The 15,783-nt window shown below is 51.0% G+C and overlaps 1 protein-coding gene across 7 annotated transcripts in view; it reads right to left on the reverse strand.

Moving 5' to 3' along the window:
- Positions 1-15,783, reverse strand: part of celf1 (cugbp, Elav-like family member 1) — a 215,979-nt gene that overhangs the window by 102,957 nt on the left and 97,239 nt on the right. For all 7 annotated transcript variants that reach the window (XM_038807236.1, XM_038807234.1, XM_038807237.1 and 4 more), the window contains one exon: positions 9,962-10,149. In XM_038807236.1, coding sequence (XP_038663164.1) covers positions 9,962-10,139 — 178 coding nt within the window. In that variant the 5' untranslated portion in view covers positions 10,140-10,149. The remainder of the gene's footprint in view (positions 1-9,961; positions 10,150-15,783) is intronic.

The raw sequence follows: 15,783 nt of genomic DNA on the forward strand, positions 1-15,783 counted from the left end.
CTCAAGTCCATCAGCCTTTCCTCATAAGATTTTCCCTCCATACCAGGCAACATCCTGGTAAATCTCCTCTGCACCCGTTCCAAAGCTTCCACGTCCTTCCTATAATGAGGCGACCAGAACTGTACGCAATACTCCAAATGCGGCCGTACTAGAGTTTTGTACAACTGCAACATGACCTCATGGCTCCGGAACTCAATCCCTCTACCAATAAAGGCCAACACACCATAGGCCTTCTTCACAACCCTATCAACCTGGGTGGCAACTTTCAGGGATCTATGTACATGGACACTGAGATCCCTCTGCTCATCCACACTACCAAGAATTTTACCATTAGCCAAATATTCCGCAGACGTGCAGGTTAGGTGGAGAGGCCATGATAAATTGCCCTTAGTGTCCAAAAAAAAGGCTAGGTGGGGTTGTGGGGTTATTGAGTTACGGGGATAGGGTGGAAGTGAGGGCTTAAGTGGGTCGGTGCAGACTCGATGGGCCGAATGGCCTCCTTCTGCACTGCATGTTCTTTGTATCTTCTATGTATTACCAAATTCAATATGGCCTCCCCTCTGGTCGGACAATCTACATACTGTGTTAGAAAAGCTTCCTGGACACACTGCACAAACACCACCCATCCAAACTATTTGATCTAAAGAGTTTCCACTCAATATTTGGGAAGTTGAGGTCACCCCGACTACTACCCTGTGACTTCTGCACCTTTCAAAAATCTGTTTCCCAATCTGTTCCTCCACATCTCTGCTGCTACTGAGGGGCCTATAGAAAACTCCCAACAAGGTGACTGCTCCTTTCCTATTTCTGACTTCAACCCATATTACCTCAGTAGGCAGATCCTCCTCGAACTGCCTTTCTGCAGCTGTCTCTAATTAACAACAGTAAGAAGTCTTACAACACCAGGTTAAAGTCCAACAGGTTTGTTTCAAACACGAGCTTTCGGAGCACGGCTCCTTCTTCAGGAACACTCATTCACCTGAAGAAGGAGCCGTGCTCCGAAAGCTCGTGTTTGAAACAAACCTGTTGGACTTTAACCTGGTGTTGTAAGACTTCTTACTGTGCTCACCCCAGTCCAACGCCGGCATCTCCACATCATTCTAATTAACAATGCCACCCCCCGCCTATTTTACCACCCTCCCTAATCTTACTGAAACATATATAACCAGGAACCTCCAACAACCATTTCTGCCCCTCTTCTATCCAAGTTTCCGTTATGGCCACCACATCGTCGTCCCAAGTACCGATCCATGCCTTAAGTTCACCCACTAAGTCGAACCCGGGTCCTCAGCACCGCAGTCCCAGTGCCATCCACTGCGCCACATGCCGCCCCCGCTCATTCTGCAATATGTTGTAACAACTGTAGCTCCTCTACCACCTCCACACTCAGACCATTCCTTGGACCAGAATACAAAGCAATTTCAGCAATCCGCAGTCAGCATTAAAGTCGATGTCTGCCCCTGATCCTTCTCTCAAATCTGACCATTTATTAACGTTCTTTCAGGATGTAACAAGCATGCTGGATAAAGGGGAACTAGTTGATGTTATGCATTTCTATTTGCAAAAAAGGCATTCAACAAGGTGCCACGTGACTTCCGGTTGCGGCTATGACCAGCTAAGTCGCACGTTTGGCTGCTCCTGCTACAAAGGTGTTTTCGGGCCGATTGGAGGGCCCCAACGGCGCTGTAAGGACAAATCCCGGTGGGGGAAGGCTCCCTGAAGAGAACCAGACCAACTTTATGGTCGGTACCCGGAGTGGGGTGGTAAAGAAAGCAACAGCAGCTCCCAAAAAAAAGCGGGGGAAGAAGACCAAAATGGCGGCCGGTGGTGCACCCGAGGAATGGAGGAAATGGGCGGAGGAGCAGCAGGCCGCTCTCCTGCGCTTCTTTACGGAGCTGAAAATGGAGCTCTTGGAGTCAATGAATGCGACGACCACCAGGCTGATGGGAGCCCAGGCGACCCAAGAGGCGTCGATTCGGGAGCTGCAGCAGGAGATGACTGTGAGGGAGGAGGAGGCCACGGTCCTCGTGGGAAAGGTAGAGGTGCACGAGGCACTCCACCTGAAATGGCAGAGCCGTTTTGAGGAGCTAGATACCCGAATGAGGCGGAAGAACCTGAGGATCTTGGGCCTGGCAGAAGGCCTGGAGGGGTCAGACCTCCCGGGATATGTAGCAGAAATGCTGAGCTCCCTGATGGGGGCAGGGGCCGTCCCTTCGCCCCTGGAGCTGGAAGAGGCCTACAGGGTCATGGCTAGGAGGCCAAGAGAAAATGAGCCCCCGAGGGCGGTGCTGGTGCGGTTCCAGCGACTCAGCGACCGTGAGAGAGTGCTGGAGTGGGCCAAGAGGGAAAGGAGCAGCAAGTGGGAGAATTCGACGGTGAGGGTCTACCAGGACTGGAGTGCGGAGGTGGCAAAGCGGCGGGCCCGGTACAACCGGACGAAGGCGGTGCTACATGCAAAACGGATCAGGTTCGGAATGCTGCAGCCAGCGCGCTTGTGGGTCACCTACAAGAACCAACACCACTATTTTGAGTCCCCAGAGGAGGCGTGGGCCTTTGTACAGGAAGAGAAACTGGACTCGAATTAGACCCAGGGGATACTTGGCGGCCGTAGCCGCTCGGGTACTTTCAGCTGAATTCTTTGTTTGGATTTTGAACTCTTGCTGTGGTTTTTCTTCTGATGTTTTTTCCCCCTCTGCCAACTTCCCTTAGTTATTGTTATTGTGGTTATTCATGGTTATTTATGGTTATTTATGCTGTTTGGTAGAGGGCGACTGTTAAGTACAATGTTATTTGTTATTTATCTGTTATTTATAATGTTAAGTTGGGGAGGCGGGACGGGGGGGAGAGCAGATCGGGGATATGGGCTCCTAGGGGGGGTTCTTTACAGGCATGGACGGGGACGGGGGTGGAACTGAAGATGGCGGGGTGGGGTGTGGCAGGGCAAAAGCGCGGGCTTTCCTCTGTTTTCCCGCGCGCGGGGCAGAGGAGGGGGGGAGGGGAGGAGTGCGGGGCGTGGCTAGCAATGGCGACCTTTCCCGCGCTGGAGCGGGGCCAGGGAGGAGTGGCAAGGGGGGGGAGGCCCCCCCCGAGCCGGGAGGAGTCGGAGTGTGGCAGGAGCAGCCGGGTCAGCGTGAACCAGCTGACTTACGGGAGTACGATGGAGGGTACATCGCGGCTAGGAGGGGTCCTAGCCTGGGGGGGGGGGGGGGGGGGGAGGGGGGTTAGGGAGGGACACCGGGTTGCTGCTGAAAAGACCAGAAACGGGAAGTGGAGGACTGGAGAGGTGGGGGGAGGGAGACATCGCCATGGGGAGCGGGTCAGAAGGGGAGGGTCGACCCGGGGCGAGCAGGGAACAGGACATGGCTAATCGGCAGGGGAGGGGGGCGGGTCGTCCCGCGACCCGGCTGATCACTTGGAACGTGAGGGGGCTGAATGGGCCGGTCAAGAGATCAAGGGTATTCTCACACCTGAAGGCCCTGAAGGCTGATGTAGCAATGTTACAGGAGACCCATTTGAAGGTAGTGGACCAGGTTCGCCTGAGAAGGGGGTGGGTGGGACAGGTGTTCCACTCTGGATTGGACGCAAAGAACCGGGGGGTGGCGATTCTGGTGGGAAAGAGGGTGTCGTTCGTGGCGGAGGAGGTGGTGGCGGATAAGGAGGGTAGGTATGTGATGGTGAAGGGTAAGCTGCAGGGGGAGAAAGTGGTGATGGTCAACGTATATGCCCCGAACTGGGATGACGCGGGTTTTATGAGGCGCCTATTGGGCCTCATTCCGGGACTGGAGGCAGGGGGCTTGATCATGGGGGGGGGGACTTTAACACAGTGCTGGACCCCGGGCTAGACAGATCGAGTTCAAGGACCAATAGGAGGCCGGCAGCGGCAGAAGTGCTGAGGGGGTACATGGAGCAGATGGGAGGAGTAGACCCATGGAGGTTTGGTAGGCCAAGGGCGAGGGAGTATTCCTTTTTCTCCCACGTCCATAGAGTGTACTCCAGAATCGATTTCTTCGTGTTGAGCAGGGGGCTGATCCCAAGGGTACGGGAAGCTGAGTACTCGGCCATTGCGATCTCTGATCATGCACCACATTGGGTGGATGTGGAAATGGGGGAGGCGCGGGACCAGCGCCCGCTGTGGCGGCTGGATGTGGGGCTGTTAGCGGACGACGAGGTGTGTAAAAGGGTCCGGAAGAGCATCGAGAGCTATCTGGACTTGAATGACACGGGTGAGGTGCAGGTGGGGATGGTCTGGGAGGCCCTGAAGGCAGTGATCAGGGGAGAGCTGATCTCCATAAGGGCGCACAGAGAAAGAAAGGAGAGGCAGGAGAGGGAGAGGCTGGTGGGGGAGCTATTGGAAGTGGATAGGAGATATGCGGAGGCACCAGAGGAGGGGCTGCTGGGAGAACGGCGCAGCCTGCAGGTCAAGTTCGACCTGCTGACCACCAGGAAGGCAGAGACGCAGTGGAGAAGGGCACAGGGCGCGGTCTATGAGTATGGGGAAAAGGCGAGCAGGATGCTGGCACACCAGCTTCGCAAACGAGATGCGGCTAGGGAGATTGGGGGAGTGAAGGAGAGGGGCGGGAAGGTAGTGCAGAAGGGGCAAGAAGTGAACGGGGTCTTCAGGGATTTTTACAAGGAGTTGTATCGGTCTGAGCCGCCGACGAGGAGAGGGGGAATGGAGGACTTCCTAAACAAATTGAGGTTCCCAAGGGTCCAGGAGGGGCTGGTAGAAGGGCTGGGGGCGCCAATAGGGCTAGAGGAGCTAGTCAAGGGAATAGGTCAGATGCAAGCGGGGAAGGCGCCGGGGCCAGATGGGTTCCCGGTGGAATTCTATAAGAAAAATGTGGACTTGGTGGGACCGGTACTGGTACGAGCCTTTAATGAGGCGCGAGAGGGGGGGGTTCTGCCCCCGACAATGTCGCAGGCACTGATCTCCCTGATATTGAAGCGGGATAAAGACCCCGTGCAGTGCGGGTCCTACAGGCCTATCTCGCTTCTGAACGTGGATGCCAAGTTGCTGGCAAAGATCCTGGCAGCTAGAATAGAGGATTGTGTGCCAGGGGTAATCCATGAGGACCAGACGGGGTTCGTGAAGGGGCGGCAGCTCAACACGAACGTGCGGAGATTGCTGAATGTAATTATGATGCCGGCAGTGGAGGGGGAGGCTGAGATAGTGGTAGCGCTGGACGCGGAGAAGGCATTCGATAGGGTGGAGTGGGAGTACCTGTGGGAGACGTTGGAACGGTTTGGGTTTGGGGAAGGGTTTATTAAGTGGGTGAAGTTGCTCTACTCGGCCCCGACGGCGAGTGTAGTGACAAACGGGAGGAGGTCGGAGTATTTCGGGCTCCACCGAGGGACCAGGCAGGGATGTCCTCTATCCCCCCTACTTTTCGCACTGGCGAATGAACCGTTGGCGATGGCACTGAGGGGTTCAGGGGGGTGGAGAGGACTGACTAGGGGAGGGGAGGAACATCAAGTATCGCTGTATGCGGATGATCTACTGCTGTACGTGGCAGACCCAGAAGGGGGAATGCCGGAGATAATGGAACTATTAGCAGAGTTTGGGGACTTTTCGGGGTACAAACTAAATTTGGGCAAAAGCGAGGTTTTTGTGATACACCCGGGGGACCAGGGAGAGGGTATTGGGAGACTCCCCTTCAAGCGAGCAGGAAAGAGCTTTAGGTACTTAGGGGTGCAGGTGGCAAGGAACTGGGGGACCCTCCACAAGTTGAACTTTTCCAGGCTGGTGGAACAGATGGAGGAGGAATTTAAGAGGTGGGACATGGTACCGTTGTCGCTGGCGGGGAGGGTGCAGTCAATCAAAATGACGGTCCTCCCAAGGTTCTTGTTTTTATTTCAGTGCTTGCCCATCTTCCTCCCTAGGGCCTTCTTCAAAAAGGTGACGAGTAGCATCATGAGCTACGTGTGGGCGCATGGCACCCCAAGGGTGAGGAGGGTCTTTTTGGAGCGGAGTAGGGACAGTGGAGGGCTGGCACTACCCAATCTTTCGGGGTACTACTGGGCGGCAAATGTGTCAATGGTGCGCAAGTGGATGATGGAAGGGGAGGGGGCAGCTTGGAAACGAATGGAGAGGGCGTCCTGTGGCAACACAAGCCTGGGGGCCCTAGTAACGGCACCATGGCCGCTCCCCCCCACGAGGTACACCACGAGCCCGGTGGTGGCGGCCACCCTCAAGATATGGGGGCAGTGGAGGCGACATAGGGGGGAAATGGGAGGTCTGTTGGCGGCGCCAATAAGAGGGAACCATAGATTCATCCCGGGGAACATCGACGGGGGATTTCAGAGCTGGTACAGGGTGGGCATACGGCAGCTGAAGGACCTGTTTATAGAGGGGAGGTTTGCGAGCCTGGGAGGGCTGGAGGAGAAGTTTGAGCTCCCCCCGGGAAACATGTTCAGATATTTACAAGTGAAGGCATTTGCTAGGCGGCAGGTGGAGGGGTTTCCCCTGCTCCCCAGTAAGGGGGCGAGTGATAGGGTGCTCTCGGGGGTCTGGGTCGGAGGGGGAAGATATCAGACATCTACAAGATAATGCAGGAGGCGGAAGAAGCATCAGGGGAGGAGCTGAAAGCCAAGTGGGAAGGGGAGCTGGGAGAGCAGATAGAAGACGGGACGTGGGAGGGATGCACTGGAGAAGGTCAATTCTTCCTCCTCGTGTGCGAGGCTGAGCCTCATTCAATTTAAGGTGCTGCATAGAGCTCACATGACGGGGACAAGGATGAGCCGGTTCTTTGGGGGTGAGGACAGGTGTGTCAGATGTCGGGGAAGCCAGCGAACCATGTGCATATGTTCTGGGCATGTCCGGTGCTGGAAGGGTTCTGGAAGGGGGTGGCAAGGACGGTGTCGAAGGTGGTGGGGTCCAGGGTCAAACCAGGATGGGGGCTTGCGATCTTTGGGTCGGGGTAGAACCGGGGGTACAGGAGGCTAGGGAGGCCGGAATACTGGCCTTTGCGTCCCTAGTGGCTGGACGAAGGATATTAATTCAATGGAAGGACGCGAGGCCTCCAAGCGTTGAAACTTGGATTAACGATATGGCTAGCTATATTCAGCTAGAAAGGATCAAATTTGCCCTGAGAGGGTCGGTACAGGGATTCTCCAGGCGGTGGCAACCTTTCCTTGACTTTTTAGATCAGAGATAGACGTTCAGGGTCGTGGCAGCAGCAACCCGGAGAGGGGGGGGGGGAGGGGGGGGGGGGGGGGGGGGGGGGGGGGGGGGAGGGAGGGAGGGGGGGAGGGGAGGGGGGGCAGCAAGGGTCGTGGGGGGACATGCACGACTGTAACGCGGGCAAGTCTGCTCGCTGCTCATGTCTGAAACTGTAGGCTGCCCTGTTTGTTAAGGTTGCCTTGGGGGGGGGGGGGGGGGGGGGGGGGGCTGGTGCGCGCGAGAGGGCGGGCGAGGGAGGGACATTTGCCTGGAGGGATTGTGTTGTAAATAATTTTAAAAATTAGTAGGGGTAAATGTTTGTATGGAAAAACTCTTTCAATAAAAATTATTTAAAAAAAAAAAAAACAAGGTGCCACGTGAAAGGTATCTAGGTGTCCTTGTACATGAATCATGCAGGTATACCAAGTCATTGGGAAGGCAAACGGAACATTGACATTTATTGCAAGGGAGATGGGAGTACAAAAGTAGTGAAGTCTTGTGTTAGGATACTGTTGGAAACCGTTGTCTGATCTGTGTTTCCTTATTAATTCTTGATCTACAATCTTCTTGCTAACTGCTATAAACCAAAAACATCCCTGGCCTAATGGACTAGCCAAGACTTCGCCTTTGGGTTCTGTGGCAGAGAACATGTTGTCAGTTTGATAGACTTGGCAAGCAGCCAATCAGCGAATCTGAAATTCTGAGCCATCTACTGTTGTTGCTTCTGATTGGTGGAGCCATTCAGAATCTTCCGGGAGAAAGACGGGTCATGTGAAGAGCTCCATTTTGTCCTGAATTCTGTGAGAAGAGATTTATTCAGGAGGCAGCTGTAAGACACTCTCTCTGCCAGGCAATTTTAAAAACTCCTCATCAAACCTGGGAAGGCACTCTTATTTAAAAGTCAGATAGCAGTTAGAACTGTGATGAGATCTTCTGGAGTGAAAGGTTGCAAGCAGTTTCTCACCACGTCTGTAATACTATAATCCTCTGTCTGAATGGTTGGGAAGAACCCAAACTGAGAACTCTCTTCAGAATACAGCCGTATTTTCTGCACAGAGATTAGGCAAACGAAAATGCCTGTACAATTCTCAGGCATAACGCTCCAGCAATGTCTCAGGAAGATGAAGGCTCCGTTTGGTGGTCGGAGGTCATAATTGCATCGATCTTGTATGAACCAATTCCTCAGAGGGTCGCATTCAGAGAAGACCGGCGCCTGCAGAGGCCACAACCGCAGCAGCGACAATTCATTTTGAATTTTTTCCCTACATTCCCGTTATTCCAACCCTTTTCATATCTCTTCACCGTGTATCTGTTTTGTGTGTGTGTGGGTGGAGGATGGACGGAGTTTGGGGAATAGGTAGATTAGTAGACCATAGTTCCAATTATTTCATTTTATGTTCATCTTTTACTCTTGTTATAAATAAACCATTTGTGTCAGTAACTCATTGGAGCAGTCAGAGGTTAAAGATCTCAGGAAAAGACAAATTAATGGTAAAATTCACTTATGTTGAGAATCCAGGGTTTGTGGGACTGGAACTGACCATGCACTCGCCCAGGGTATTGCAACACTTGTTACAGCTGTACAGGGCATTGGGAAGGCAACACCTAGGGAACTCTATACAGTTTTGGTCAATTCACTTCAGGAGTAAATCAGAAACAATCTATTGGAAGCAGTTCAGAGAAGGTTCATCAGGCTGATTCCTGGAATGCAGGTGATTGGTCCCCTCACTCGTGAGTATCTATTATAGAATCCCTACAGTGCAGAAGGGCGGCATTCGGTCCATCGAGTCTGCACCAACGCTCTGAAAGAGCACTCAACCTATGCCCACCCTATCCCTGTAACCACGCCTTACCTGCACATCATTGGACTGTGGAAGGAAACTGGAAGACACGGAGGAAACCAATGCAGACACACGGAAAAAGTGCAAACTCCAAATAGACAGTCACCCGAGGTTGGAATTGAACCCGGGTCGCTGAAGCTGTGAGAAAGCAGTGCTAACCACTGTGCCATAGTGCCGCCCTTTCTTTGGAGGAAAGGTTGAGCAGATTGGGCCTATACTTATCGGAGTTTTGAAGAATTATACGTGATCTTATTGAAACATACAAGATTCTGAGGGGGCTTGACAGGGTGGATACTGAGAGGACTTTGCCCCTCATGGGAGAATCTAGGACTAGGTGGCACATTTCCAGAATAAGGAATTTCCCATTTAAGATGGAGATAAGGAAGTATTTCTTCTCTTGGGAGTCAAGAGTGTTTGGAATTTTCTATTCCAGAGAGCAAGGAGGCTGGGTCATTGAATATAGTCACAGCTCAGTTGGACGGATTTTTGATGAGCTTGGGAGTCAAGGATTATGGGGTTCAGGCCAGAAAGTGGAGCCACAATCAGATCAGTGTGATTTTATTGAACAGTAGAGCAGGCTCGAGGGGCCAAATGGACTATACTTTGTCCTATTTCTTCTGTCTTTATGTTGAGCATGGCATCCGAGATTGGGAGATCAGTGACTGTATTTCTAAAAAAACACCCTTGTTCCAAACACCCAGAACAAGTGGGTGCCCAGAGTGGCACAAGTTGAGAGGATCACAAGACCAAACACAGGGTAAATGCGCTGGACACCCAGACCAAGGAGGCTTGGGGCCTGGACATGAGACCACGAGGCAGAATGAACTCAATCAATGAAGTTGCACAAGACACACAATCCAAGGGTTGAGTGGCATCTTGCAATTATTGAAACGCCTACAATAAAACTGATGTTGGCAGACACTGACTGAAGACAAGGTACATCAGATTTTGGCACGCTCACCTTTACTCTGAGGAGGGTTCTGACTTCTGTCTCGAAGTACGTTGATTTCATACACCGCACCATACTGCTCAAAGAGCTCCTTCAGTTCCTTCTCTGACCAGGACCGTGGAATCTGGCCTACAAACATCTTAATGGAGTCGATGTCGGGCTGGTCGGGGTGATCCAGAGACCCGTTCATTTTCTTTGATCTGTGCAAAGAAGAAATGGCAAAAGTTCAGAAACAAGACTGACCCAGGTGTGGAGGAAGCATTAGGGAGGAGGGGCAGTGGATGTGGAGATGGGGTTACAACACCATAGACAATGGCACACTTTCAGCACAATTCTCCCTGGAAGGAAGGAACTCCTGCATCCAGGGAATGGCTACGAAGTACGAATGAAGTGCTTCTAGATGTAACTCTTCAGCCCATCTTGTACCAGTTCATAACTCTGTCATTTCAGGACATTGCACACTTTTCAAATCCCCTCTCATGTTCCTCCTTATCTTGTTGAATGAAACTTAGTTGAGTAAATATGCGTAATTGAGGTCAAAGTGGAAATAAGTCTTATCCCTTACCTCGACAAGGACAGGTCCCTCTGCTTCAGTTACTGAAGCTGAATGGGCTTTTCTAAACATTGCCTGTCGAGCGCAATTCTGCACAATGAGTATCATGTGCTCAGAACCCATACAGAAGGCTCAGAATAAATATGTTCCCAGAAAGAAAAGGGGGGCGTAAAACCCAGACTTGCCAAAGAGCATCCAAAGTAGGGCATGGCGAAAAAGGAAAGCTCATGTCAGATTCTGAGAACAGAGGTGAAATGAAAAAAGAAAATTAGGAAAGCAAAAGAGAGGGCATGATGAAATATTGGCAGGTTTAATCAAGGAAAACACAAATCTGCTTTATAAATCTTTAAAGAGCAACAGATTAACCAAGGACAGAGTACTGCAATGAAAGACTTAAAAGGTTAACCTTGTGTGTGAATATGGGCATGGCACGCATTCGCCGCTGACCCGGTCTCCAGCACACTCTCAGCATTGACCCCGTCTCCACCACACTCTCAGGATTGACCCTGTCTCCACCACACACTCAGCACTGACCCTGTCTCCACCACACACTCAGCATTGACCCCGTCTCCACCAACTCTCAGCATTGACCCCGTCTCCACCACACTCTCAGTATTGACCCTGTCTCCACCACATTCTCAGGATTGACCCTGTCTCCACCACATACTCAGCATTGACCCCGTCTCCACCAACTCTCAGCATTGACCCCGTCTCCACCACACTCTCAGTATTGACCCTGTCTCCACCACACTCTCAGCATTGACCCCGTCTCCACCACACTCTCAGGATTGACCCTGTCTCCACCACACACTCAGCACTGACCCTGTCTCCACCACACTCTCAGCATTGACCCCGTCTCCACCAACTCTCAGTATTGACCCTGTCCCCACCACACTCTCAGCATTGACCCTGTCTCCACCACACTCTCAGCATTGACCCCGTCTCCACCACACTCTCAGTATTGACCCTGTCTCCACCACATTCTCAGGATTGACCCTGTCTCCACCACACACTCAGCACTGACCCTGTCTCCACCACACTCTCAGCATTGACCCCGTCTCCACCAACTCTCAGTATTGACCCTGTCTCCACCACACTCTCAGCATTGACCCCGTCTCCACCACACTCTCAATATTGACCCTGTCTCCACCACATTCTCAGTATTGACCCCGTCTCCACCAAACTCTCAGCATTGACCCCGTCTCCACCACACTCTCAGCATTGACCCCGTCTCCACCACACTCTCAGCATTGATCCCGTCTCCACCACACACACGAGCATTGCATTCCATACCCTAACCATTCGTTGTATGAGATTATTTTGCATGAAGCAATTTTTGTATTCTTTCTTTTTCCAATTACCTGCAATCTATGCCCTTCAGTTCTCCTGTCTTTCCACCAATGGGAACATTTTCTCCCAATGTTCAGATCACTCAATATTTTGAACACCGCAATCAAATCTCCTCTCAAGTTTCTGCAGAAGTCCAACTTCTCCAATCTGCCTTCAGAACTGAAGTTTCTCATTCGTGGACCCATTCTCATCAACCTACTCTGCACCCTCTCTCATACACACATATCTATTCTGCACCCTCTCTCATACATACACATCTACTCTGCACCCTCTCTCATACATACACATCTACTCTGCACCCTCTCTCATACATACACATTTTTTCCAAAGTGCAGTACCCAGAATGAGACAATACTCCAGCTGAGGTTGATCCAGTGGTTTGCACATGTCTATGTTACAATCCCAGGTGATGTAACCCCTGGATAGTCAGGTCCCAGAGTGGAACTCTGGCTCAGTAGATGGTAAAAGGTTTTCTGCAGAAATGTGGATAAATAAGAGTCGCAGGATTGCTGATTAACTTTTACCAAAGGAATAAAACCTTTATTGAACAAGAAAATATTAACTATAATACTCTACTCCTTCAACCCAGCTATTCCGTTACCAGATGTATTCAGATTTATATGATTTACACAAGTTACAAAATCAATCTTATACTCTAATGTTCTCACCACTCTCTGAGAACACACTTTGAAATCTTTTCCCACGCAAGGTTTTCTCAGATGTCTCTACCAAGCATCCGCATCCAGGATTTCAAAATCTCCTTCCGGTATTCCTCGGCCCTGGATCACCATGTGCATTCATGCTTCCACACACTCTCTCAGGTATCCAACCATGCCAACCGAACATTACTGCTTCACAGGCTGTATTAATATAGCACCAACTTTAGGTTACTTAGGTATCTTGGCTTCTCGCAAGCAGACTTCTTCAGCTCTGCACCTTGCAGCTATGTCTGTGGCTGGGAGCCTCTCTCTGCCCCTTTCTAACTTCAGTGTGAACAGGACATTGTTTAGATTTAGATTCCTTCTGGCTCAGTCGTCCTGGGGCTCTTTTCAGTCCTTGGTTTCTAACTGTTGTCTAGCTTCTAGGTCTTGTTTCAGCCCCTTGTACTGCCTGTACTGGCAGCCTCTGAACAGCATCATGCTTCTTAGGTTACTTGGTTCCAAGTGAAATCAACTGCTGCCACTTTTCAGTGTGGGCCTCTGGTTGTTAAGCAACAGCTTAATTTTTTCCCCGTCTATAATTTAGTGATCACAATTTGGTTATGTTTACTTTAGCAATGGGCAGGGATAGGTATCTACCGCAAGGCAAGAATTATAGCTGGAGAAAGGCAATTATGATGCTATTCGGCAAGATTTAGGATGTATAGGATGGGGAAGGAAACTGCAGGGGATGGATACAATCGAAATGTGTAGCTTTTTCAAGGAACAGCTACTGCGTGTCCTTGATAAGTATGTACCTAAGGCATTTGCTAGGCGGCAGGTGGAGGGGTTCCCCTGCTCCCCAGTAAGGGGGCGAGTGATAGGGTGCTCTCGGGGGTCTGGGTCGGAGGGGGGAGGATATCGGACATCTACAAGATAATGCAGGAGGCGGAGGAAGCATCGGGGGAGGAGCTGAAAGCCAAGTGGGAAGGGGAGCTGGGAGAGCAGATAGAAGACGGGACGTGGGCGGATGCACTGGAGAAGGTCAATTCTTCCTCCTCGTGTGCGAGGCTGAGCCTCATTCAATTTAAGGTGCTGCATAGAGCTCACATGACGGGGACAAGGATGAGCCGGTTCTTTGGGGGTGAGGACAGGTGTGTCAGATGTCGGGGAAGCCCAGCGAACCATGTGCATATGTTCTGGGCATGTCCGGCGCTGGAAGGGTTCTGGAAGGGGGTGGCAAGGACGGTGTCGAAGGTGGTGGGGTCCAGGGTCAAACCAGGATGGGGGCTTGCGATCTTTGGGGTCAGGGTAGAACCGGGGGTACAGGAGGCTAGGGAGGCCGGAATACTGGCCTTTGCGTCCCTAGTGGCTGGACGAAGGATATTAATTCAATGGAAGGACGCGAGGCCTCCAAGCGTTGAAACTTGGATTAACGATATGGCTAGCTATATTCAGCTAGAAAGGATCAAATTTGCCCTGAGAGGGTCGGTACAGGGATTCTCCAGGCGGTGGCAACCTTTCCTTGACTTTTTAGATCAGAGATAGGCGTTCGGGGTCGTGGCAGCAGCAACCCGGGGGGGGGGGGGGGGAGCAATGGTCGTGGGGGACATGCACGACTGTAACGCGGGCAAGTCTGCTCGCTGCTCATGTCTGAAACTGTAGGCTGCCTTGTTTGTTAAGTTGTTGCTGGGGGGGGGGGGGGGGGGGGGGGGGGGGAGGGACTGGTGCGCTCGAGAGGGCGGGCGAGGGAGGGATATTTGCCTAGAGGGATCGTGTTGTAAATAATTTAAAAATTAGTAGGGGTAAATGTCTGTATGGAAAACTCTTTCAATAAAAATTATTTTAAAAGATAAGTATGTACCTGTCAGGCAGGGAGGAAGTTGTCGAGCAAGGGAACCGTGGTTTACTAAGGAAGTTGAAGCACTTGTCAAGAGGAAGAAGAAGGCTTATGTTAGGATGAGACATGAAGGCTCAGTTAAGGCACTTGAGAGTTACAAGTTAGCCAGGAAGGACCTAAAGGGAGAGTTAAGAAGAGCGAGGAGAGGACACGGAAAGTCGTTGGCGGATAGGATCAAGGAAAACCCTAAGGCTTTCTATAGGTATATCAGGAACAAAAGAATGACTAGAGTAAGATTAGGGCCAATCAAGGATAGTAGTGGAAAGTTGTGTGTGGAATCAGAGGAGATAGGGGAAGCGTTAAATGGATATTTTTCGTCAGTGTTTACACTGGAGAAAGACAATGTTGTCGAGGAGAATACTCAGGTTCAGTCGACCAGGCTAGATGGAATTGAGGTTCACAAGGAGGAGGTGTTAGCAATTTTGGAAAATGTAAAAATAGATAAGTCCCCTGGGCCAGATGGGATTTATCCTAGGATTCTCTGGGAAGCCAGGGAGGAGATTGCAGAGCCTTTGTCCTTGATCTTTATGTCGTCTTTGTCGGCAGGAATAGTGCCGGAAGACTGGAGGATAGCAAATGTTGTCCCCTTGTTCAAGAAGGGGAGTAGAGACAACCCTGGTAATTATAGACCCGTGAGCCTTACTTTGGTTGTGGGTAAAATGTTGGAAAAGGTTATAAGAGATAGGGTTTATAATCATCTTGAAAAGAACAAGTTGATTAGCGATAGTCAACACGGTTTTGTGAACGGTAGGTCATGCCTCACAAACCTTATTGAGTTTTTTGAGAAGGTGACCAAATAGGTGGATGAGGGTAAAGCGGTTGATGTGGTGTTTATGGATTACAGTAAGGTGTTTGATAAGGTTCCCCACGGTAGGCTATTGCAGAAAATAAGTAAGTATGGGATTGAAGGTGATTTAGCGGTTTGGATCAGTAATTGGCTAGCTGAAAGAAGACAGAGGGTGGTGGTTGATGGCAAATGTTCATCCTGGAGTTCAGTTACTAGTGGTGTACCGCAAGGATCTGTTTTGGGGCCACTGCTGTTTGTCATTTTTATAAATGACCTGGAAGAGGGTGTAGAAGGATGGGTTAGTAAATTTGCAGATGACACGAAGGTCGGTGGAGTTGTGGATAGTGCTGAAGGATGTTATAGGATACAGAGGGACATATATAGAGCTGGGCTGAGAGGTGGCAGATGGAGTTTAATGCGGAAAAGTGTGAGGTGGTTCACTTTGGAAGGAGTAACAGGAATGCAGAGTACTGGGCTAATGGCAAGATTCTTGGTAGTGTAGATGAACAGAGATCTCGGCATCCAGGTACATAAATCCCTGAAACTTGCCACCCAGGTTAATAGGGCTGTTAAGAAGGCATATGGTGTGCTATCCTTTTATCAGTA

The sequence above is a fragment of the Scyliorhinus canicula genome, chromosome 9 (assembly GCF_902713615.1).
Source record: "Scyliorhinus canicula chromosome 9, sScyCan1.1, whole genome shotgun sequence".
Lineage (NCBI taxonomy): Eukaryota > Metazoa > Chordata > Chondrichthyes > Carcharhiniformes > Scyliorhinidae > Scyliorhinus > Scyliorhinus canicula.